Raw genomic sequence first — 26,753 nt, forward strand, 5'->3', positions numbered from 1 at the left:
AACATTTGTTTCCAAATTATATATGTTCATGAACTTAAAGGGAAGCTTTTACTTAGCATTCCGGGTTTATTTGGATTTTATAAAATCCAAGGCAAAAAAAAAAATCTCTTTCATGACACTCAATGAAAACAATGCACGAATGACTTTAAATATTTATAGAAAGTTTAGTGGAGGAAGTGAGCTAAACCAAGGAAGGAGTTCCTCTGGAGACCTCAAAAGAATGTTTCAAAGCCATGCCAGTGTACCTCTACCCTGAGAAGAATAGGCAACCAACCATGTGCTTTTGTTTCCCCAGGGAGAAGTTGGCCGTGGCCCGGCTGCAGCGAGAAGTTGCCCAAAGAAGAAGTGAGGGGGCCATGGTAAGTGCTGGCTGGTCTTTCCTGATCCTGCACCTCCCTTCCAAAGATCTCTGGCTGGAAGGGCATTTTTGTCTCATTAAGGATATCTAAGGAAAATATTTGCTTGCAGCAAACTTAATGATGTATTGGTAAATAATGTGCTTCTAATGCGGTTTGGACAGTTCTGCCATTTGCAGACGGAGAGAGGGAGGGAGAGGGGGAGGGAGGGGCAGTATTAATTGAGAAAAAGAAATAACTATCTGGGCTTTGAAGAGGATGTTCAAACATTCAGATGGTTATATAGCTTTATTTCCTGAAGACCCCGGCTTCCAGCTGTGAGCACAGTGTCAGTAAATGAGCAATTATAGGTTTTCAGCTAAGAACAGTTCAACATAGCTCAAGCCTGTCGGTTCTTTGAACTTAGAAACAAACAACCTAAAGGAACACAGAGATTTTTACTAATGTAATTGTCTTCTGCCCTTTTCTTTCTCTGCACTTTTGCAGTGTATTTCTCCCTGTCCTTCCCAGTGTGTGCCGTTCAGAAAACTGATGTTTCCTTGTGTTTTGAATTGTACTAAAAATCAATATGGTTGTTTTGGTCCATAGCAACTTCATTTTATAGACTGTCTTTGCGGAAGTATCTGCCCGCGTGCCGCTCTAACATCAGAGATGACTGCCTGGGGTCCCAGGGTGCATACATGTGTGAATTAACTGCTGCTCCTTCCTCTGAGCAAAAAATAGAACACAAGATTTTTTTCTCACTTAAGACAGAACAATGATACAAGTGCAATTTTTCAGCACAAGAATTATCTTCTTTTAAAAAAGAGAAGTGACACGTTTTTAGACCCTTCAGGCTGCTTCTGTTTGATTTCATGAGAGTTAATTGACAATCCATACCCCGAAAAGAATAAGAAATTGGTAAAAATATGCTGGCCTCACACTTCTCTCAGGGAAGGTAAAGGTCTGGAGCAAGAGACTGAATGTTTAGTGGGTTCTGGATTGGTGCAGTGGCCTTTGAGCATGCTAAAATACTTGGGTGATCACATCGTTTGCAATTCTGGTGATCTCAATGCAAAGAGAATCTTAAATGTTCAAACAATAGGAAACAACTGCTCACAAGCATCTTTGAGCAGTGAAATGGAAATAGGCTGGAGAAAATGAATGTTTAGTCAAATAGTGAACTAAAAATGCCCAATCTGGACTTTGACGGTGTTGGGGTATGTGTAGGGGCTAGGCCATTCTGCGATGTTTTAGTGTTTTGTTTCGGGCCAGCTCCTGTTGTACACGTTGTCAGCTATGTCCTAAATGAATGTGAAGAAGTGACAACTTTTCTAGGTCTCAATTTTTTTATATATATATATTTTTTAGGTCTCAATTTTTTCATCTTCAAAATGAGAAGTTTGCAATTTTATGATGACCTTAACTTAGTGGATCATGCCACTGAACATTTGTTATGTAAAGTTTTTATGACGGGGAGCTTTTCCTAGTAATAGCTAAATGCTATTTAAGCTCATGAGCACAAGCCTCTAGAATGTCTCTTTCTGACGCCAGTGAATGGATCTCAGCTGATAATCTAAGGCATATAACTCACTAGTCTTCAACAAGATAAAAACCCCTTTCCAAAACATTGTAGAATAATTGTTCAGCGTCGAAAATACCCAGAAAACACCACAAGGACACAAAAAGGTTACTCTCCTTGCTCAAAAAACAACTTGGCAAATGTTTCTGGTATGTTATTATTCTTATTTTAATTATGGTAATGAAAAATCACACTTACGTGTTGATTGATTTAACAAGTATTCATTGAGCACTCACTCTGTGCCTGGCACTGTCCTAGGCCCCGGGGAAACATCAGTGGGAAAAAAAAAAAAAACAGGCAAAAATCTGAGAGCTTACATTCTCGTGGTTGTGAAGACAGACACTGAATGTATTTAGTGTGTTAGATGGTGAACAAGATCGGGGTAGGAGAGATTGGGAGTTCTAGGGCATCATTATTTTAAGTAGAGTTTCATAGAAGTAAATCACTGAAAATTTAGTATTTGAGCAAAACTTGAAGGAGGCAAAAGAGTGAACCCTGGTGATATCTGGCGGAGGATCATTCTAGGCTGGGAGACCAGCAGGTACAAAGGCCTGGGGTGCCTGAGGAAAAGCCTGGAGACAGGCTGGCTGGAGGGTAGTCGGTGGGGAGAGGGTCAATAGTAGAAGATAAAATCAGTGAAATGATGGGGGACAGAGGGGTAAGCCAAGGATCTCTGGCTCATGCTGTGAGTGATAGGAGCCATTGAAAGGCTTTGTGTAAGGCAGTGACATGATGTGATTTACTATTATTCATGAAACTGTTTACTCCCATTCCATAATTTATCACATCTCAATTCCTTAGAGACACCACAAGCCCTAATTTTCATTAATCCCCTTTATTTTGTTTCTTGTCCCTCTTTCTCAATGTTTTTCTCCTCTTTCCTTACCTCTGAGTTTTCTACTTAATTACATGCTTCAGCTTTTCTCCTAGGATTCATTTATTTCTGAAGTCCTGATTCTTTCAGTATCTGACAGCCCCCAAAGTCAGGCAGCTCTCTTCATCCTCTAAATTTGATTCTTGTGTTACAAGCGCAGAACTTTTGTCATGTCTGTAGCAGAACAGAAAAGCAGTTCATCACAACCGTATCACATTATTTAAAGACTACTATTTACAGGATTCTTTATTTTTTTATCCACATGAAAGGAAAAATGGTATGGCAAGTTAAGTAAGTATTGTGAAAAAAAAATTTAATTGAGGCAGGTGTTGATTTTTAAAATCATCAATGAACGTTTTATAATCAAAGTCTTAAATGTAAAATGCGAATTTTAAAAATTTGACTTCATGCAATAAATCTCCTTACTTACAAGTTTTAAAATAGTATTCAAGGCTCCATTTTTGAGAGGTTTATTTTCTTTTTTTAATACACTTTTTATTTTGGAATAATCATAGCCTTAAAGGAGGTTTCACATCTGCATCCTCCTGATCCAGTTTTCTGATGTTAATGTCTTTCGTAACTGTGGCATGATTCTCACAAGTAAGAGATTACCACTGGCATGTTGCTATTAATCATACTTCAGATTTTATTAGAATTTCACCAGTTTTCCCAATAATTTCCATTTTCTGATTTACGATTCAATCCAGAGTACCACATTTCATGTAGAGAGATTGCTTTTTAATGGCTAGTTGATACAAATGTGGGGATAAAAAGACCTTGAGCTTGGGAGTGAGGCAGGTCTGGATTCAAAATCCACCTCTGCCAGTAGTTAGCTGTGTGGGTGTGGGCACATTACTAGTTTTTATCAATTCTGTCCATTCTTTTGCTCTGTTGACCTAAATATTTATTTGGGGAAGCTTTCTTTCAGCAATTAGATATTTCATATTTGTTTCCTTTGCTCTTGACTCTTTCATGACATAACTCACTATTGTTTTTACACTTACTTTTCATTATTTTTCACAAACAGCTGTACGATCATGTTTCTCTTCATTCTGGGAGATTCTATTACCGCTTGTACTGCCTAGCACTGGTTCGGTTTACATATAAAATCTATTCCGTCCTTAAGACTTTAATGTCATCTTAAATTTGGCTATATGTAAAAAGGCTCATTCTACCCCAAGAATATAGATATTCATTATCATTATCTTTTAGAAATTATATAGTTTTTCTTTTTTCTTTCCTGTCAATCTTGGCATCATCTAGATGGAATTAAGTTAGTGTGAGGCAGGGATCAAAAGGAATGTTTTCCCAAAACCATTTATTAAACAGTCTAAACTTTACTGTCCCTCTTATTGTATTCCAAATACCCATATTAATCTACATGAGTGCCTGGACAGCTTATACTTTTCCATTAACCATTATTGATTCTTACATGATTCTAAATTGTTTTAATTACTAGAAATTGATAGTTTACTTAATATTTTGTAGATTATTTCTGATTATACTTTTTCCTCCAAACTTGCAAAGACAATTTTATTTATGAATAGCAATAAGAATTTACGAGTTAAAATACGTGTTTAGATTTTTAAAAATAGTAAAGAGCACTTTTATATGCACTTAAAACACAACAAAATATTGTAGTAAGACCATTTCAAAATGACATGAAAAACAGCTTAAGTATATTTGCTGTTTTCTTCAATTTATATTAAAGTTTTAGAAGAATATCACTTCTGCCACTGTTTAACTTTGTTTTTTATCAAAGAGATATTAATGTCCACAGAACACTAATATTCTATCAAACATAATTTTTAAAATGCTTGAGCTAATTATGCAAAATCTTAGATACCCTGTGGTTCCTTCTCATCTCATTGGGTAATTTCTACTTGGGAAAAAGAAAAATATTAATTCTTGATTGCTGATCTCAAGGCACTAAGGAGACAGAGGAAGCTCATTTGCCCTGTTGTAAGATTCCCTTTTTTTCTGCACCTAGGTATTCAGATGTTGCCTGGATGTTACCACACTGACCATTACCTAAATTCATAATCATAACCTCCCTTTTTTTCTCACAGTGAACTTCCAAGGAGTAATGGTCAAAGATTGGGATATTGACAGAATAGGAATTTGTAGAAAAAAACAGAAGAGTTTGAGGAAATAGGGAGATCAGAATCCCTGGACTCTCTGACATCCTTGCTGGAGGACAGGGCAAACTTAGGGCAACAGAAGCCCTCACTACATCTTGCTCATTCAGTGCCACAGTGTGAACAGCCAGCTACGGTGCCGACCCTGGAATTGGCTGGGTTGGCGATACAAACTTGGGGAAAGAAACACGTATAGAGGGGCATCTGGGTGGCTCAGTCGTTAATCGTCTGCCTTCGGCTCAGGTCATGATCCCAGGGTCCTGGGATCGAGTCCTCCATCAGGCTCCCTGCTCAGCGGGAAGCCTGCTTCTCCCTCTCCCACTCCCCCTGCTTGTATTCCCTCTCTCGCTGTGTCTCTGTCAAATAAATAAATAAAAAAAAATCTTAAAAAACAACAACAACAACACGTATAGAACCTTCACCTCTGTGGCACAGTGTTCAATACCTATTATTTAAACTAGAAGAGATCATTCCTCTAAAGAGACACATATGAAAACAGGAACATTGCACGCAGTTCAGGTGACATGGCCTTGGTGAACTATCATGGTTTTGCTTTGTATGCCCTTCTTGACATTGCTGAACAGCTCTATAGACAACTGTATAGTCTGAACTCTGACAGACAGACTTCTAAGAAGGGGAATTCAGAGTTTGGAAACCCAAGAGTAAGGGGGCATAGAGCCATTGTCTCTAAGAATACCAGTTCTTACTACTAGTTTTCTTGGGGCCAGGATTTGGTTTTGATAGAAGTTTGTTGTTCACAATAGCCCAGTAGGTCATACATCTGATTTTCTAACTGATAGTAGTCAAAGGAAGGAGGTTAGGTTGGGACCAAGGTCAATTAAGTGTTTCTTTTTCCTTTTTTAAAAGATACAGTTAGCATACAATATTATATTAGTTTATGATGCACAACACATGATACGGGTGTATATAGTGAAATGGTTACCACGGTAAGCCTAGTTAACATCCATTACTATACATAGTTCTAGATTTTTTTCTTTTGATGAGAATTTTTAAGATTCTCTTAACAACTTGCAAATATAAAAATAAAGCATTCTTAACTATAGTAATCATGCTATATATTCTAAGGATTTTTTTAAATTTTATAACTGGAAATTTATACATTTGACCACCTTCATCCATTTCACCCACCCCCACCTCTGGCATCCACTAATCTGTTGTATTTATGATTTCATTTCTTTGTTTTTTTATTTTTTTAAGATTTCACAAATAAGTAAGGTCATATGGTATTTGTCTTTGTCTGACTTATTTCACTTAGTGTATTGCTCTCAGGGTCCATCCACATTTTTGCAAATGGCAGGATGTCCTTTTTACGTCTAATAATATTCCACTGTATAAATATATATACTATATTTTCTTTATCCCTTCATCTCTTGATGGACACTTAGGTTGTTTGCATATCTTGGCTGTTGGATATAATGCTGCAGTGAACATGGGGGTACAAATATCTCTTCAAGATAGTGATTTTATTTCCTTTGAATAAATACCCAGAAGTGAAATTGCTGGATCATATGGTACTTCTATTTTTTGCAGAACCTCTATACTATTTTCCACAGTGGCTATACCAATTTATATTCCCACAAGCAGTGCACAAGGGTTTCCTTTTCTCCACATCAGTGACGACTTTATGTCTTGTGTGTAATAGTCATTTTAATACTGTTGTGTTATTGTGAGGTGATATCTCATTGTGGTTTTGGTTTTTACTTCCTGGATGAAAGTGATGTTGAGCACCTTTTCATGTGCCTATTGACTATCTCTAGGTCTTCTCTGAAAAAATCTCTATTCAGCTCCTCTGCCCATTTTTTAATTAGGTTGTTTTTTGTTATTGAACTGTTTCAGTTCTTTGTGTGTTTGGATATTAGCCCTTTATCAGATAAATAATTTGCAAATATTTACTCCTGTTCTATAGGTTGCCTCTTCATTTTGTAGGTGGTTTCCTTTGCTGTGCAGAAGCTTTTTAGTTTGATATAGTCCTGTTTGTTTATTTTTGCTTTTGTTGCTGTTGCTATTTGGTGTCCTATTCAAAAAAATCATTGCCAAAATTAATGTTATGGAGCATACCCCCTATTTTTTCTTGTGGCATTTTAATGGTTTCTGGTATTTCATTCAAGTCTTTAAGCCATTTGAAGTTGATTTTTATGTGTGGTCTAAAATACTGGTCCAGTTTCATTCTTTTGCATATGAATGTCCAGTTTCTCCAGCACGAGTTACTAAAGAGACTGTCTTTATCCCTGTTGTTTACTCTTGATTCCTTTGTTGTAAATTAATTGACCAAATATGCATGCATTTATTTCTGGACTCTATTCCATTCCGTTGATCTATGTGTCTTGTGCCAATGTCATACTGTTTTAATTGCTATAGCTTTGTAATATAATTCTTTTTTCTCAAGATTGCTTTAGCTATTCAGGGTCATTTGTAATTCCATACAAATCTGAGGATTGCCTTTCCTATTTCTGTGAAAAACGCCATGGGGATTTTAATAGGGATTGCATTGAATCAATGGATTACTTGGGTAGTATGGACATTAGAACAATATTCTTTCAGTCACCGAGCACAGAATATCTTTTCATTTATTTGTGTCACCTTCAGTTTCTTTCATGAATGTCTTACAGTTTTCAGCATACAAGTCTTTTACCTACTTGGTTAAATTTATTCCTAAGAATATTATTTTTTGGTGCAACTGTAAATTTTTTTTAAATTCCTCTTTCTGGTCACCATTAGTATATTGAAGTTCAACTGTTTTTTGAAAATCTGTGTTGTTAGTGGCATGAAAAGTTTAGATTTGTCTTGTTGTGTTAATATGCTGATGTTAGAAGCAGTCATTGCAGTTGAGTTTTAAGTATCATCCAAAGAAGAGAAACATCTGGGATGGCATGTCATTCACAGTGCTGAAATATATCCACCTTATATATCTGGAAAAAAGAGAACTTTGTTTTCCTTACAAAAGCCAACTTAGAAAGTCATATCTACTTGGCTTTTAATTTATTAAGAGTTTAGAATAGTAAGTGTTAAACTTTAGGACATATTTCTGTATATATGCTAAGTTTTGGAAATAGGCCCTGCATATTATTTTGCTCATTTATTTTTTCAGCATATCCAGCAGAGAATATAATGAGGTCCTTGCTTTCATAAAATGTAAAACAAAATTAAATGCTTATTATACAAATACATCAATGTCATACTTTTCATGATCCCCTTTCAGTCAGTAGTATCAGAAATCAATAACAGACAAAAACTTTTAAACAATTCTGAAAATTAAAATATAATATTTTAAGTAATTCATTTTTAAACAAATTTAAAAGGGAACTTAAAAATATTTAAACTCTGACAAAGCACTACTTTTGAGATGTAATCAAATTAATACTTAGAGTGAAATGTATAGCTTTAAATTAAATGCACGAAATAGGCAAAGAATAGATTTAAAATGGATTAATCATCTAATCAAATAGTAATAAAGAATAATAAAATACACCTAGATAAAGAAGAAGAAATAATGAAATAGAAATGAAAATGAAGAAATAGCATAAAATTGGCAGCAATACTAATTTATCTACAAATAAAAATGATAGACCATTGGACCATATGGACACTGGGTATTTGATATTGCATTATTAATATTTAGGTATACTCTTGTTATTATGGTTATTTTAAAAAGAGTCCTTATTGTTTAGAGATGTATGCAGGAATATTTGTGTAAAATGCCTAGGTTTGTCCAGGTTTCTGTGATGTCTGGCTTTATTTCAAAGTAATACTGGAAGAGGGAAGTTGGCCATTTAGAGGAAACAAAATTGGCCATATATGGTAACTATAGAAGTTGAGGATTTATTATAATTTCTTCTTTTATAAATGTTAAAAAAATTGTTAAAAGTTTTAAAAAATGTTCTTCCTAAAAGGTTACCAGGCTTCGATGGTTTTACAGAGTTCAACCAAACCTTTAGTGAAGGAGATACTGTTTTATACAGATTGGTGCTGAAAAAGAAAATGAGAGAAATATCCGAGCTCATTGTTTAAAAATAAGTTTTTCATTTTAGAACAGTTAAATATTTCCCCCCCAAAAAAATTACAGAGATAATACAGAGAGTTCTCATACGTCCCATACAGTTTCTCCAACTATTAACATCTTACATTACTGTCGTACATTTGTCACAATTAATGAACCAGTATTGGTACATTATTATTAATTAAACACCACAGTTATTCAGATTTCTCTAGTTACACCTTTTTCTCCTTCAAAATGCCAGCCAGCATACACAATACATTCAGTTGCATGTCTCCTAAAGTTCTTCTTGGTTGTGATAGATTCTCAGACTTTCCTTGCTTTTGATGAACTTCACAGTTTTGAATACTGGTTAGGGATTTTTAGGGATTTGTCTCATTGAGATTTGTCTGATGTTTTTTAATGATTATGCTGGGATATATTTTTGAAAGATGGACTACAAATTAAAGTGTCATTTTCACCCCATCATTATCCAGGTTGCATACTATCAATATAATTTATGACTGTTGAGGTATATTGATGACCTGGCTGAGGTAGTGTTTGCTAGGTTTCCACTGTGAAGTTTCTCCCCACCCACCCCCTTCCATACTGTACTCTCTGGATGGAAGTTACAATGCATAGCCCATACTTCCGAATTGGAGAGTTATGTCTCACCCCCTTGAGGGTGGAGTATCTACATAAATTATTTTGGATTCTTCTGCATGATATTTTTGTCTCTTTTTCCTCATTATTTTCAGTCATTTACCTATATTATGAATGCATTGATGTTTACTTTATATGTAGGCTTATCCACCAATATAAACTACTTTTTTGCTAAAATTGTTCCAGCTTGGGGCATTAGGAGCTACTTTCATTGGCTCCTGTGCCCATTGACACACTACCATCATTGTTTTTGTTGGTTGTTATTTCCTTCTCTTGTTTTTCCTCTAGTTTCAGTGAGATGTAATTGACATATACCACTGTGTAAGTTTGGGATTTACAGCATGACGACTTGACTTACATGTACTGTGAAATGACCACAGTAAGTTCAGTTAACATCCATCACCACATACAGATACTATTATAAATATTTTTTCTTTTAAAGATTTTATTTATTTGGCAGAGAGCTAGAGAGCACAAGCAGGGGAAACAGCAGGCAAAGGGAGAGGGAGAAGCAGACTCTTGCTGAGCAGGGAGCCCGTTATGGGGCTCGGTCCCAGGACTCTGGGATCATGACCTGAGCTGAAGGCAGACGCTTAATGGACTGAGCCACCGAGATGCCCCTATTTTTTTGTGATGAGAACTCTTACGATCTACTCTTAACTACTTGTATATATTATATAGCAGTGGTAACTACACTTATCATGTTACACATTTTTCGCCAGTACTTATTTATCTTATAACTGGAAGTTTGTGCCTTTTGACCACTTTCATCCCATTTCACCCTTGCTGCCATAATCACAAATCTCATCTTTTATTCTTTGAGTTTTTTTTAAATTTTGATTCCACATATAAGTGAGATCATGTAATATTTGTCTTTGTTCGACATAACTTTTTTATTTTTAAAGATTTTATTTATTTGACAGAGAGAGACACAGCGAGAGAGGGAACACAAGCAGGGGGAGTGGGAGAGGGAGAAGCAGGCTTCCCGCTGAGCAGAGAGCCGGACACAGGGCTCGATCCCAGGACCCTGGGATCATGACCTGAGCCGAAGGCAGATGCTTAACTGACTGAGCCACCCAGGCGCCCCTGTTTGACATAACTTTAATTAGTGTAATTAAAGGTCCATGCATATTGCCATAAGTGGCAGGGTTTCCTCATTTTTTATGAATTAATAGTATTCCATTACATATGTATGTGTATGTATATGTGTGTGTGTGTGTGTGTGTGTGTGTGTGTGTGTGTATGCGCCACACTTTCTTTATCCATTCATCCATCAGTGGACACTTAGATTGTTTCCGTGTCTTGGCTATTGTAAATAATGCTGCTATGAACATGGAAGTACACATATCTCTTTGACATAGTGATTTCATTTCTTTTGTATATATTCCTAGAAGTGAAACTAATGGATCATATGATAGTTGTATTTTTAATTTTTTGAGGAAACTCCGTGCTGTTTTTCTTAGTGGCCACACCGGTTTACAGTCCCATCAACAGTGTGTGAGAGTTCCCTTTCCTCTACATCCTCACCTGTCTTTTGTCTTTTTGATGCTAGATCATTCTAACCGGTGTGAGGTGGTATCTCTACTGTTTTCATTTACATTTCCCTAATGATTAGTTATGTTGAACATCTTTTCATTTACCTGTTGACTACTTATATATTTACTTTGGCAAAATGTCTGTTCAGGTCCTTTGCCCATTTTTTTAAATTTTAATTTTTTTCCTCTTGAGTTATATGAGTTGCCTGTATATTTTGGATATTAACCCCTTATCAGATATGTGGTTTGCAAATATTCTTAATCATTGCATATATTGTCTTTGTCATTTTTTTTGGTTGTTTCTTTTGCAGTGCAGAAACTTTTTAGTTTATTATAGTCTCACTTGTTTATTTTTCATTTTGTTATTTGTGCTTTAGGTATCATATGAAGACAATTGTCAAGAATTCTATTAAGGAGCTTTTTTTCTTATGTGTTCTTTGGGTAGTATTGTGGTTTTGGGTTCTATATTTCAGTCTTTAATCCATTTCATGTTAATTTTTGTGAGTAGGAGAGATAGGGGTCTAGTTTCATTCTTTTGCATGTGAATATCCGATTTACCAACACTGTTGTTAAAGAAATTTTTTCCACTATTTTTGGCTGCTTTATAAAATTAGTTGACTACATATGCTTAGGTTTATTTCTGTTCAATTCTGTTTCATTGTTCCATGTGTCTGTTTGTGTGCCAGTATCATACTGTTTTAACCACTGTGGCCTTATGATACAGCTTGATGCCTCCCACTTTGTTCTTCATTTTCAGGTTTGCTTTAGCTATTTGGTTTTTTTTGTTTTGTTTTGTTTTGTTTTTTTGGTTCCATATAAATTTTAGGATTGTTTTTTCTACTGTAAAAAAATGCCACTGGAATCTTTATAAGGATTGCATTGAACTACAAATGGCTTTTGGAAATATTGCCATTTTAACAATATTCTTTCAGTTTATGAACATGGGATACCTTTCTTCCCCCCTCTCTCCTTCCTTTCTTTGTTCCTTCCTTTTTCCTTAGCGCTTTCTTAATTTCTGCTGTTGCAAGATGCTTTGGTCTCATCTTGTATATTTCCTGCCACAGTGTTAGAATTAGCCATTTCCCTAAAGAGCACTGTTTCCTTTCATGACAAGGGTATTTAAAAACCAAGATACAAGTGCTAGGTGCCAACTCACTTTTATGATGCTTGATTTTAAAGTGGTATTTATTCTAGGAATGTAGTGATTGCTTAACATTAGGAAAGTGATTAATATAGTTGACAATGGTAATAGATTAAATAGAGAAAATAGGACTTCACTAGATACGGAATAAAACATTTGATAAAATTCAATCCCGGTTTATATTTTTAAAAAAAAAATATAGTCAGCTTAGAATAAAAGGACATTTCTTTAAATTGGTAAAAGATGTCTAGTGAAAATCTTCAGTAACCATTGTACTTACATGCTGAAAAGTTAGAAGTATTCCTTTTAAAATCTATAACCAGATCAGGATGCCTTCTGTTACTGCTTTTCATTATACTTTAAGATAAATAAATGTTGGGGCGCCTGGCTGGATCAGTCAGTTAAACATCTCCCTTCAGCTCAGGTCATGATCCCAGGGTGCTGGGATCATATATTGCACCTGCTCAGCAGGGAGTCTGCTTCTCCTTCTGCCCCTCCCCCTCTGCTCTCGTGCTCTATCTCTTGCTCTTTCTCTCAAATAAATAAATCTTAAAAAAAAAGATAAATAAATGACATAAGAATTGGGGAAAAAAGCAAAATTTGTATTATTTGCAAATAATGGTTGTCTAAATAGAAAATCTAAAGTCTTCCTTTTTTAATTTTATTACGTTATGTTAATCACCATACATTACATCATTAGTTTTTGATGTAGTGTTCCATGATTCATTGTTTGCCTGTAACACCCAGTGCTCCATGCAGAACGTGTCCTCCTTAATACCCATTACCAGGTTAACCCATCCCCCCACCATCTTCCGCTCTAGAACCCTCAGTTTGTTTTTAAGAGTCCATAGTTTCTCATGGTTCGCCTCCCCCTCTGATTTCCACCCCTTCATTCTTCCCTTCCTGCTATCTTCTTTTTTTTTTTCTAAACATATACTGTATTATTTGTTTCAGGGGTACAGGTATGTGATTCATCAGTCTTACACAATTCACAGCACTCACCATAGCACATGCCCTCCCCAATGTCTATCACCCAGCCACCCCATCCCTCCCACCCCCACCACTCCAGCAACCCTCAGTTTGTTTCCTGAGATTAAGAATTCCTCATATCAATGAGGTCATATGATACATGTCTTTCTCTAATTGTCTTATTTCACTCAGCATAACACCCTCCAGTTCCATCCACGTCGTTGCAAATGGCAAGATCTCATTCCTTTTGATGGCTGCATACTATTCCATTGTGTATATATATACCAAATCTTCTTTATCCATTCATCTGTCGATGGACATCTTGGCTCTTTCCACAGTTTGGCTATTGTGGACATTGCTGCTATAAACATCGGGCTGCACATACCCCTTCAGATCACTACATTTGTATCTTTGGGGTAAAGACCCAGCAGTGCAATTGCTGGGTCATATGGTAGCTCTATTTTCAACTTTTTGAGGAACATCCATACTGTTTTCCAGAGTGGTTGCACCAGCTTGCATTCCCACCAACAGTGTAGGAGGGTTCCCCTTTCTCCGCATCCCCGCCAGCATCTGTCGTTTCCTGACTTGTTAATTTTAGCCATTCTAACTGGTGTGAGGTGGTATCTCATTGAGGTTTTGATTTGGATTTCCCTGATGCTGAGCAATGTTGAGCGCTTTTTCATGTGTCTGTTGGCCATTGGATGTCTTCTTTGGAAATATGTGTGTTCATGTCTTCTGCCCATTTCTTGATTGGATTATTTGTTCTTTGGGTGTCAAGTTTGATAAGTTCTTTATAGATTTTGGATACTAGCCCTTTATCTGATATGTCATTTGCAAATATTATCTCCCATTCTGTCAGTTGTCTTTTGGTTTTATGGACTGTTTCTTTTGCTGTGCAAAAGCTTTTTATCTTGATGAAATCCCAATAGTTCATTTTTGCCCTGGCTTCCCTTGCCTTTGGCAATGTTTGTAGGAAGAAGTTGCTGCGGCTGAGGTCGAAGAGGTTGCTGCCTGTGTTCTCCTGTAGCATTTTGATGGACTCGTGTCTCACATTTAGGTCTTTCAACCACTTTGAGTCTATTTTTGTGTGTGGTGTAAGGAAATGGTCCAGTTTCATTCTTCTGCATGTGGCTGTCCAATTTTCCCAACACCATTTGTTGAAGAGACTGTCTTTTTTCCATCGGACATTCTTTCCTGCTTTGTCGAAGATTAGTTGACCATAGAGTTGAGGGTCCATTTCTGAGCTCTCTATTCTGTTGCATTGATCTGTGTGTCTGTTTTTGTGCCAGTACCATACTGTCTTGATGATGACAGCTTTGTAATAGAGTTTAAAGTCCAGAATTGTGATGCCACCAGCTTTGCTTTTTCTTTTTCAACATTCCTCTGGGTATTCGGGGTCTTTTCTGGTTCCAAACAAATTTTAGGATTATTTGTTCCATTTCTTTGAAAAAAGTGGATGGTATTTTGATGGGGATTGCATTGAATGTGTAGATTGCCCTAGGTAGCATTGACATCTTCACAATATTTGTTCTTCCAGTCCATGAGCATGGAATGTTTTTCCATTTCTTTGTGTCTCCCTCAATTTCTTTCATGAGTATTTTATAGTTTTCTGAGTACAGATCCTTTGTCTCTTTGGTTAGATTTATTTCTAGGTATCTTATGGTTTTGGGTGCAGTTGTAAATGGGATCGACTCCTTAATTTCTCTTTCTTCTGTCTTGTTGTTGGTGTATAGGAATGCCTCTGATTTCTGTGCATTGATTTTATATCCTGCCACTTTATTGAATTCCTGTATGAGTTCTAGCAGTTTTGGGGTGGAGTCTTTTGGGTTTTCCACATAAAGTATATCATCTGCAAAGAGTGAGAGTTTGACCTCTTCTTTGTCAATTTGAATGCCTTTGATTTCTTTTTGTTGTCTGATTGCTGTGGCTAGGACTTCTAATATTATGTTGAATAGCAGTGGTGATAGTGGACATCGCTGCTGTGTTCCTGACCTTAGGGGAAAAGCTCTCAGTTTTTTTCCGCATTAAGAATGATATTCACTGTGGTATTTTCATAGACAGCTTTTATGATGTTGAGGTATGTGTCCTCTATCCCTATATTCTGAAGAGTTTTGATCAAGAAAGGATGCTTTACTTTGTCAAATGCTTTTTCTGCATCTATTGAGAGGATTATATGGTTCTTGTTCTTTCTTTTATTAATGTATTGTATCACATTGTTTGATTTGTGGATGTTGAACCAACCTTGCAGCCCAGGGATAAATCCCACTTGGTCGTGGTGAATAATCCTTTTAATGTACTGTTGGATCCTATTGGCTAGTATTTTGGTGAGAATTTTTGCATCCATGTTCATCAGGGTTATTGGTCTGTAATTCTTTTTGATGGGGTGTTTGTCTGGTTTTGGCATAAAGGTAATGGTGGCCTCATAAAACGAGTTTGGAAGTTTTCCTTCCATTTCTTTTTTTTTAGTTTTATGGTTTTATTAACACAAATATGATGTGCACCACAAGCTGTCTATTCATTTTTTTTGCTGCGCAGCCTGACATTGGGATTAGTGACTCTGATTGCCAGCTGGGCTGCTCTTTTACAATAGCTTTGCGGTTCTTGGAGGAGACATTGTGAGCAATCTCTGCACAATAAGATTTGTTGCACATCAGCAGCACTTCAAACTCCTTAACATTGTGGACTAGGAACTTCCGGAAGCCACTGGGCAGCATGTGCTTTGTTTTCTTGTTGCTCCTGTAACCAATGTTGGGCATCAAGATCTGGCCCTTGTATCTTCTGCGCACCCTATTGTCAATGCCTCTGGGTTTCCGCCAGTTGCACCAGTAACAGATGGCTGCCCCCTCCACAGGCAGCACCGAGGAAGAGAGAGTCCTTCCATTTCTATGTTTTGGAACAGTTTCAGAAGAATAGGTATTAATTCTTCTTTAAATGCTTGGTAGAATTCCCCTGGGAAGCCATCTCGCCCTGGCTCTTGTGTGTTGGGGATTTTTGATTACTGCTACAATTTCCTTAGTGGTTATAGGTTGGTTCAGTTTTTCTGTTTCTTCCTGGTTCAGTTTTGGCAGTTGATACATCTCTAGGAATGCGTCCATTTCTTCCAGATTATCTACTGGCATATAGTTGCTCATAAAATGTTCTTATAATTGTTTGTATTTCTTTGGTGTCGGTTGTGATCTCTCCTCTTTCATTCATGATTTTATTTATTTGGGTCATTTCTCTTTTCTTTCTGATAAGTCTGGCCAGGGGTTTATCAATCATATTAATTCTCTCAAAGAACCACCTCCTAGTTTCGTTGATCTGTTCTGCTGTTCTTTTGGTTTCTAGTTCATTGATTTCTGCTCTGATCTTTATGATTTCTCTTCTCCTGCTGGGTTTAGGCTTCATTTGCTCTTCTTTCTCCAGCTCCTTTAGGTGTAGGGTTAGGCTGTGTATTTGAGACCTTTCTTGTTTCTTGAGAAAGGCTTGTATTGCTATATATTTTCCTCTTAGGACTGCCTTTGCTGCATCCCAAAGATTTTGAACAGTTGTGTTTTCATTTTCATTGGTTTCCGTGATTTTTTAAATTCTTCTTTAATTTCCTGGTTGATCTGTTCATTCTTTAGTAGGATGCTCTTTAGCCTCCATGTATTTGAGTTCTTTCCGACTTTCCTCTTGTGATCGAGTTCTGGTTTCAAAGCACTGTGGTCTGAAAATATGCAGGGAATGATCCCAATCTTTCGGAACCAGTTGATGCCTGATTTGTGACCTAGGATGTGATCTATTCTGGAGAATGTTCCATGGGCACTAGAGAAGAATATGTATTTTGTTGCTTTGGAATGGAATGTTCTGAATATATGTATGAAGTCCATTTGGTCCAGTGTGTCATTTAAAGTCTTTATTTCCTTGTTGATCTTTTGCTTAGATGATCTGTCCATTTCAGTGAGGAGGGTGTTAAAGTCCCCCACTATTACTGTATTGTTTTCGTTGTGTTTCTTTGCTTTTGTTATTAATTCGCTTATATAATTGGCTGCTCCCATGTTAGGGGCATAGATATTTACAATTTTTAGATCTTCTTGTTGGATAGACCCTTTAAGTATGATATAGTGTCCTTCCTCATCTTTTATTATAGTCTTTGGTTTAAAATCTAATTTGTCTGATAAAATTGTTTTCCACCCCCTCACTTTCAATCTGGAGGTGTCTTTGGGTCTACAATGAGTCTCTTGCAGACAGCATATCGATAGGTATTGTTTTTTAATCCAATCTGATAGCCTGTGTCTTTTGATTGGGGCATTTAGCCCATTTACATTCAGGATAACTATTGAAAGACATGAATTTAGTGCTATTGTATTGCCTGTAAGGTGACTGTTACTGTATATTGCTTGTGTTCCTTTCTGGTCTGTTACTTTTAGGCTCTCTCTTTGCTTAGAGAACCCCTTTCAATATCTCTTGTAGGGCTGGTTTTGTGTTTGCAAATTCCTTTTTATTTGTCCTGGAAGCTTTTTAACTCTCGTTCTATTTTCAGTCACAGCCTAGCTGGATGTAGTATTCTTGGCTGCATATTTTTCTAATTTAGTCCTCTGAATATATCATGCCAGTCCTTTCTGGCCTGCCAGGTCTCTGTGGATAGGTCTGTTGCCAATCTAATGTTTCTACCATTGTAGGTTACAGATCTCTTCTCCCGAGCTGTCTTCAGGATCTTCTCTTTGTCTCTGAGACTCATAAGTTTTACTATTAGATGTGGTGTGGACCAATTTTTATTGATTTTGAGGGGGGTTCTCTGTTCCTTCTGGATTTTGATGCCTGTTTCCTTCCCCAAATTAGGGAAGTTCTCTGCTATAATTTGCTCCAATATACCTCTGCCCGTCCCTCTCTTTCTTCTTCTTCTGGGATCCCAGTTATTCTAATATTGGTTCATCTTATGGTATCGATTATCTCTCGAATTCTGCCCTCATGATCCAGTAGTTGTTTATCTCCCTTTTTCTCAGCTTCTTTATTTTCCATCATTTTGTCTTCTGTATAACTAATTCTCTCTTCTGCATCATTTATCCTAGCAGTTTGAACCTCCATTTTTTTGCATCTGATTAATAGCCTTTTTGATTTCACCCTGGTTGGGTTTTAGTTCTTTTATTTCTCCAGAAAGGGTTTCTCTAATATCTTCCATGCTTTATTCAAGCCCAGCTAGTATCTTTATAATCATCATTCTGACATCTTACTAATGTCCGCATTGATTAGGTCCCTGGCAGTCGGTACTGCCTCTTGTTCTTTTTTTTTGAGGTGATTTTTTCTGTTTTGTCATTTTGTCCAGAGGAGAACGGATGAAAGAGAGAATAAAATGCTAACAGAGTAACAACAACCCCAGAAAAATATACACTAAACAAATCAGAAGAGACCTGAAACTGGGGGAAAAGAAAGGGAAAGAAAGAAAAAAGAAAAAAAGAAAAAGAATAAAAAATAAGAATATGATCAAATATGATTAGAATGGTGTATAGATTATTGCCACACACTAGATTTTGGGTGTATTTTGGTCTGTTAGAAGAAAGTGTCTCTCAAAATTTTAATTAAAGAAAAACATATATGTATAAAAATAAGGGTAAATACGATGACGGATGGACTATGACTGTAAAGATGAAAATTATAAAAGATTTTATAAAAGGAATTGATAAGTTGGTTGAAAAAGAAAGAAGAGGAATTAAAAAAAAGGGAGAGAATGTGATCAGGCAGGAGACTAGAACAAAGCCATACACGAGAGATTTAGGGTGTATTTTGGTCTGTTAGAAGAAACTGTATCCCAAAATTTTAAAGAGAGAACAACTTATATATATATATACCAAAAATAAGGTTAACTACTATAAAGGGATAAAATATGACTCTAAAAATGAAAAATAAAAATGATTTTTTTTAAAGATTTTGTTTATTTATTTGACAGAGAGAGAGACAGCAAGAGAGGGAACACAAGCAGAGGGAGTGGGAGAGGGAGAAGCCAGCTCCCCACTGAGCAGGGATCCCCATGCGGGGCTGGATCCCAGGACTCTGGGATCATGACCTGAGCCAAAGGCAGACGCTTAACGACTGAGCCGCAAAAGGGATTGATAAGATTTGTTGAAAAAGGGAAAATGAAAATTAAAAAAAAAAAATAAAAATAAAAAAATTAACTTTGAAAGACTAAAGAATCGGGGGAAAAGGCCATGAATTCTATGTGCAGTATTTCCCTAGTGCTGTAGTTCTGTCATTCTCATTGATCGGTAAACTTGGTCTTGGCTGGCTGTTCTTGATGGTCTTCTGGGGGTGGGGCCTGTTGCCGTTGTTCCCAAATGTCTTTGCCGGAGGCAGGATTGCCCCGCCTTTTCTGGTCCCTGCTAAGCAATCTGCTCGGGTTTGCTCTCGGGAGCTTTTGTTCCCTGCAAGCTTTCCGTACAGCTTTGGAGCATGAGAGTAAAAATGGCAGCCTCCCAATCTCCGCCCCGGAGGAGCCAAGAATTTGGGCCCCCGCTCCTCGTTGAGTCCCCAGAGAAAAGCAGTCAGTCACTCCCGTCTCCCCGGCCTCTGGCCGCTCTTCATGCTCACCTGGCCTGTGACTGAGCGTTTCTGTCTCTGGCATCTGACCCGATGTGAAGTCTCCAAACCCAGCCGATCCCTGCGGTGCGCTCCTGCGCCGCTCCTCCCGGGGGAGGAAGGGGAGTCTCCCTGGATCTGCCGCTTGTTGGGTCCCTGCTGGAGGAGCAGTGGCCCGACTGGGCCGCGGATCACAGTTTATGGCAACCGAGCTGAGAGCCCGCGCCTTGGCTCCGTCTCTGCAGCCGGCTTCCCTGCTCCGATCCCTGGGAGCTCTGCCGCACTCAGGCACCCCCGGTCTTTCTGTGACCCCGAGGGTCCTGAGACCACACTGTCCCGCGAGGGTTCCACCCCCTGCTTAGACACTGGAGCAACGTCCCTCAGTGGAGCCGACTTCTAAAAGTTCCAATTTTGTGCTCCGCGGCTCTATCACTTGCCAGAAGTGGCCGATGGAGGCCCCTCCCCCGCCGTCTATCGTCCTGAATATCGCCTCAGATTCACTTCTCCGCACGTCCTACCTTCCAGTAAGTGGTCGCTTCTCTGTTCAGAGAGTTGTTGCTATTCTTTTCTTTGATCTCCTGTTGAGTTCGTAGGTGTTCAGAATGTTTTCATCCCTATCTAGCTGAATTCCTGAGACCAGATGAAATTTAGGTCTCCTAGTCCTCCATCTTGCTCCTCCAGCTTAATCTAAAGTCCTCTTAAAACAAACTTCAAGAAGATTGTTGGATATAAAATGAATATACAGAAGTCAGTAGGAATTGAACACTTCAATTATCAACTCTTAAAGTGTGGTTTTTAAAAGATAGTACTTAAAATAATTTTTTATTAATGCCTATAGGAGTAAATCTAGAGTGGCAACACCTGGCTGGCTCAGTTGGTTAAGCAACCAACTTTTGATTTTGTCTCACGTCACGATCTCAGGGTCTTGAGATGGAGCCCCACGTCCAGCTCCATGCTGGGCATGGAGACTGCTTAAGATTCACTCTCTCTCTGTTCCCCTTCCCTGTCACTCATTCTCTTTCTCTCTCGTAGAAAAAAATATTCTTACTCCCCATTCTTGGTGACCTCAGGCCTGGCTCGTGGTAAGATTTAGGTTAAATGTCCACTTTCCTTTTATTCCAAGTCACATATTGGACATAGAATATCTATCAGGACACTTGGAAACTATTTAGGATTTGTTCCATTTTTCAAACAAGGCAGGAATTTCAGAAGACTACTTAAGTATAAAGAAGAGTCTCATAGTCCCTTGTGAAGCTAAAATGGCCTTCTTTGCTTCTGTATTTTGTGTTTGAAAGTAGGCCAAAGAGGTATAGGACACCATGAAGGCACTTTCTCTTCTTCTTATACTTTTTAAAAATTGATGTAAAATTTACAGTGAAATGCACAGATGTCCAATTTGATGAGTTTAAACACATGTATTCACTTGCAATACCAACACCCTGGTTGAGACATAGAATATTTTTATTACCACAAAAAGTTCCCTCTTAACCCTTTACAGTTCTATACCTCCCCTTTGGTATACTTGATATATTCACACATTATTTTTGCCTATTTTTAAATTTTATATAAGTGTTATACAGTATGTATTCTTTTGTGTTTTATTTCCTTCAACATTTGGGATTCATTCATGTATTGTATGTCTCAGTAGGTTTTACTTGTTTTTTTTTTTTTAAGATTTTATTTATTCATGAGAGACGGAGAGAGAGAGAGAGAGAGAGAGAGAGAGGCAGAGGGAGAAGCAGGCTCCCAAGGAGCAGGGAGCCCGATGTGGGACTTGATCCCAGGACCCTGGGATCATGACCTGAGCCGAAGGCAGACGCTTAACCATCTGAGCCACCCAGATGCCCCTACTTGTTTGTTTTTTAATAGCCAAATAGTATTTCATTATATGAATACACCACAATTGGATTGTGCAAGTTTCCTTTTGGCAGATATTTGGATTTTTTTCCAGTTTGGTCTATTATAAATAAGGCAGCCATGAAATTCATGTACAGTTTTTTTTTGTGGTCATATCAGCCTATTATCACATACATGATTTTGTAAATACTTTGTTCCATTCTGTAGGTTTTCTTTTTGCTTTCTTGATAGTTTCCTGTAAAACGCAAAAGTTTTTAATTTTGAAGAACCCTAATTTATCCTTTTTTTCCTTTGTCACTTTTGGTGTCATATCTAAGAAAACTGCTTAACGAAGATCACAAAGGGTTTCCTCTAAGAGTTTTGTGGTTTTAGCTCTTACTTTTGGGTCTATTGGTGTATTTTTAGTTTCAGGGGTAGAATTTAGTGATTCATCAGTGACGTATAACTCCTAGTGCTCATTACATCAAGTGCCCTCCTTAATGCCTATCACCCAATTACCCCAGCCCCCTCCCACCTTCCTTCCGGCAACCTTCAGTTTGTTTCCTATAGTTAAGAGTCTCTTAAGGTTTGCCTCATTTTTTTTTTCAAGATTATTTTGACTATTCTAGGCCCTTTGCATTTCCATATGAATTTTAGGATCAGCTTGTTAATTTCTATGAGGTAAAAAAAAAAAAAAAGCCAGCTGAGATTTTGGTAGGGATTGCATTGAATTGATTAGATTGGTTTTGTTGACTTTTTGACCTCTTATGAATGAAATGTAGAGTACACGCTTTTTGTGTCTAATTTTTTCCCAGAGTATAATGTTTTTGATATTCATTGATGTCATTGTATGTATTAGTAGTTTATTCCCTTATATTGCTGAGTGGTATTTCTTTGTGTAAATACACACACTTCATCTATTCTCCTGTAGATAAACTTTTGTGTAGTTTCTAGTTGTAGGCCATATGAATTAAGCTACTGTGAACATTCATGTGTAAATCATTATTATGGGTATATATTTTTATTTCTCTTGGACAAACACCTAGGAGTGGAATTGTTGGATCTTATGTTAACTGTATGTTTAGTTTATAAGAAATGGTTATTTTGTTTTCCAAAAGAGCTGTTCCATTTTACATTTCCACCAGCAACATATGAGAATTTTGGTCGACTGACATCCGGCTGGTATTTAAAATTTTTAGTTTTTTTTAACTTTAGACATTGTCATTGATAACATGGTGGTATCTCATTGTGATTTAATTTGCATTTCCTTAATAACGAAAAATGTTGAGCACTTTTCACCCACCTATTGTCCCTTTATATGTCTGGTAAATTGTGGTTATTTGAGGGAAATGAAAAGTTTTCTTACTGAGTTGCATGAGTTTGTTACATATATTGAATGTAAGTCTGTTGTCAAAAGAGGTGTTGCAGGGGCGCCTGGGTGGCTCAGTTGTTGGGTGTCTGCCTTCGGCTTGGGTCGTGATGCCAGGGTCCTGGGATCGAGCCCCTCATTGGGCTCCCTGCTCAGCGGGAGGCCTGCTTCTCCCTCTCCCACTCCCCCTTTCTTGCTGTGTCTCTTTCTGTCAGATAAATAAATAAAATCTTTAAAAATAAATAAATAAATAAATTGTGGAAACTCATCAAAATTAAAAAAAAAGAGGTATTGCAGAGTTTTTTGCATTCTTTGGTTTGCTTATTCATTTGAAATAATGGTGTCTTTTGATGAGCAGAAGTATTTTAATATAGATGACATACTATTTATTGTTTGTTTTTCTTTCATAGTTTTTTCTGTAATCAGATAATCTTTCCATACCCTATGTTGACTGAAATACCATTTTGTTTTTTCTCTAGAAGCTTTATGGGTTTGGGTTTATGTTTAGATCTTTGATTCATTGGGATTTAATTTTTGTCTGTGGTGTGAAGTAAGGCTTGGGGTTCCTTTTTAAAAATACAGATATCCACATGTTTTTGTATCATTTTTTGAAATGACCTTGCTTCCTTTATTGAGTTACTTTGGTACTGGTTTTGGAAACCATTGCCTCTATATGTACAGCGCTATATTTGGATTCTCACCTCTGTTCCATGTGTCTGTTTTTTCTATCATTTGCAAATGCTGTATTGTTCAGTTATTTTGAATTTATGATAAGCTCTAAAATAAAGTAGTGTAAGTCCTTCAACTTTTTTCATCTCCAAGATATTTTCACTATTCTAAGTCCCTTTAATTTCCATGCTGATATTAGAATAAGCTTATCAGTTTCCTCAAAACACCTCCTGTGATTTTGTTTATACTAGTATTGAATCTTTAGATTAATATGGGGGGCAGAAGTGACATCTTAACAATATTGAATCTTTCAATTTTTGAACATAATATAAATCTGTTTAATTACATTTCCTTACTAACTCAGCAGTAATTTACAGTTGTCAACTCTTGAACATCTTATTATTAAATTTAATTCTATTTTCTGGGTTTTAGTCTTAATGAAATGAAACTTGTTTATTTTTCTAAATGTTGGTAATTCTTTCAGAACTTTAAAAATGGTATTCCACTTTCTTCTGGCTTCCATGATTTCTGATGAGAAATCTGTAGTGATTAGATTTGTTGTTCCTCAATTTTGGTCTCTGGTTGTTTTGTTTGTGTATTTGCTTTGTTTTGTCTTTAGTTTCCCACAGTGTGATTATGATGTTTTGAAGCATAGATTTCTTTGAAATTACCATGTTTTGGGTTTATTGACCTTCTTGCATTATAATTTTATGTATTTGACCATTTATTTTCCACCCCATTTTTTCTCTGTCCTCACACTGTGATTTTATGAATGCCAGAACTTTTGGTATTGTCCCACAGGTCTCTGAGTTTCTATTCAGTTTTTTTTCTCTCTTGAACATACTGGACAATTTCTATTGATGTATCTATCTTCACATTCATGGATTGTTTTTTGGTTGTCTCCATTCTGCTGAGTCAAACCAGTGAATATTTTATTTTGGTTTTTCTATTTCTCAGTTTTCTATTTTTTTTCCTATTTTTCAGTTTTTAACACTTTCTTTAGTCTTTGCATCTTCTATTTCTTTGGTAAGATATTCTGCTTCTCTACTCATTTCAGTGGTTTGCTCTTCCTTTTGAAAGAATGATCTATTTTCTTTTTTAAAGTCTTAAAAAAAACTTACAATATCTGTATCATCTAGGGGTTGGGGTTTGTTGATTATCTTTTTTCTCATGAGTTAAGATTTTCCCAGTTCTTCATATGTTGAGTAATCTTGGACTGTATCTCTCCGACATTTTGAATATTCTACCACGAGACTCTTGGTCTTACTTGAATATGAAGGAAAATGTTGACGTTTTTATTTATTTTAGCTGATCGTTTACCATCTTAGGGTCAAGCTTCAAGTTCTGACCTGCCTTCTGTGGGTTGTGGTTCTAATGCCAGTTCATTTTTCATAGTGTTCACAGTAGTGTTTGGTTTTTTTCCATGTATGCACTGCCCAAGGGTCAGTCTCATTTTACATCTATTATTAGATATATTACTAAAATATAAATGCACATCTCAGAGGTAAGCATAGGAGTTTGTACACAACTTTAAGGGATTGCTGATTTGATCATCTTTTTCTCCGTGATTTCTTTGACATTATCTTACCTGCTTGGTTTCTCTTTTCTGATCCCTCATCTGGAAAGCTGAGGCTTTATTTTCCTTTTTCTTTGCACACTTTCCATGATTGCATCTGTGTTTGGAGTTAGGCAGTCAAAAGACAGAAAAAAGCTGTAGGAATTTGCCTTACACTGGTGTCATTGCAGCTCCTCTGGGAAGAAAGAAGGCTCCTGCTCCCTCATAATTTTGATACCTATTCTGCTATCTGACTGCCATCTGTCTACCGCACCATCAGTGTAGAATTGCCTGGGGCTGGGAAGGGGAAAACGGAAACAGAAAACAACTAAATATTAAATATCCCCACTGTATCTAATCCTTATGGACTCCCTTTTCCTGCACCTGAGGCCAAGAAGAGAGCTGCTCTTGGAACTTAGTCCATACTTGGTATGCACTTCTGAGTTTTGGGCCATCTTTGATTCCAGGTCAGGTAATAACAGAGAGGAAAAAGTTGTAAAATCACTACTGGTCCAATAGAACTTCCATTCTCCTTCTCCAGTATACCTGCTGTCATCACTTTTCAGAGTCTTCAGTTAGCAGTTCTCTGCATTCTCCCAGGATTTATATTTCTATTCAGTAAAAGAGATGGGCTTGAGTATGCTTGCTCCCTTTCCTGGAAATGGAAATCCTAAGTGATTTTTTTAGGCAAGAATTAGTAACTTTCCTTCAGTAGGGCTTGGATACTGAGCATTTTAGAGGCCCTGGAGATTTCTTTTGCTTTATCCGAACTGTCAGTATTTGGAAACAGGGTTGACATCAAATGTTTTTCTTTGATAGCATTTCAAGTCACTGGGGAGTACTCTTTGCTTCCTCATCCTGCTCTCAGCTTTTCTGTGCCTCTCTCCACTCTGCTGCCCTGCCCCCAGCATTAAGGGGTTGTATCAGTATATTCAGTGAAGATCTGGAGTGCCTGTGTCCCTCAGTTCTCATATTTATCCACAGCTTTAGGATACTCTATACATACGTCCTTTGGGGTAGTTCTCTCTTGGAGCTCAATTATCTTTCATCAGCATCTAACAGCCCATGCTGAGTACTTACTGAAAGCCAAGAGAGTGTTGGGGGTTTCTGTGCCCTGCCCTTGGCTTTCGTGGTCCTTGATACTCACATGCTTTGGGGAGATTCTCTCTCCACTCTTCTTCTGACCGGTAGTTCCAGGCGAAGGTTCAGGGAAGGGCTGACAAAAGTTGGCAGATGGTGCAGACTCTTTTTGTAGCTGTGACTCCTAGGGATTCTAAATAAATACTTTAAACATTTATAAACATTTTTTTTCTAGTTTCTCTAACTCCCATCAATGACAGATTTCTCTTCCATCCATTATCCTACTCAGGGTGAAAGCCGCCATAGGACTCTTCATTCCTTGGAGGGAGGGTTCATCCATTTCTGGGTTTCAGTTTATTCGTGTTTCTTCAATCTTTAGTTCTCTAATGGGCTTTTAAAATTTACTTCATTTTTTTTTAAGATTTTATTTATTATTTTAGAGAGAGCACACATGCAGGCTGGGGGAGGGGAAGAGGGAC

At 37.2% G+C, this 26,753-nt stretch overlaps 1 protein-coding gene across 1 annotated transcript in view; it reads left to right on the top strand.

The window, feature by feature from the left end:
* The first annotated feature begins 297 nt into the window (after positions 1-297).
* Positions 298-26,753, top strand: part of NCKAP5 (NCK associated protein 5) — a 520,582-nt gene continuing 494,126 nt past the window's right edge. The window contains exon 1 of the mRNA XM_028101367.2: positions 298-359. Coding sequence (XP_027957168.2) covers positions 357-359 — 3 coding nt within the window. The 5' untranslated portion in view covers positions 298-356. The remainder of the gene's footprint in view (positions 360-26,753) is intronic.

Source organism: Eumetopias jubatus, unplaced genomic scaffold (genome assembly GCF_037043125.1).
Source record: "Eumetopias jubatus isolate StellerSeaLion01/CBP00866 unplaced genomic scaffold, mEumJub1_p1.0 scaffold_3, whole genome shotgun sequence".
In the NCBI taxonomy this organism is placed as follows: Eukaryota; Metazoa; Chordata; class Mammalia; order Carnivora; family Otariidae; genus Eumetopias; species Eumetopias jubatus.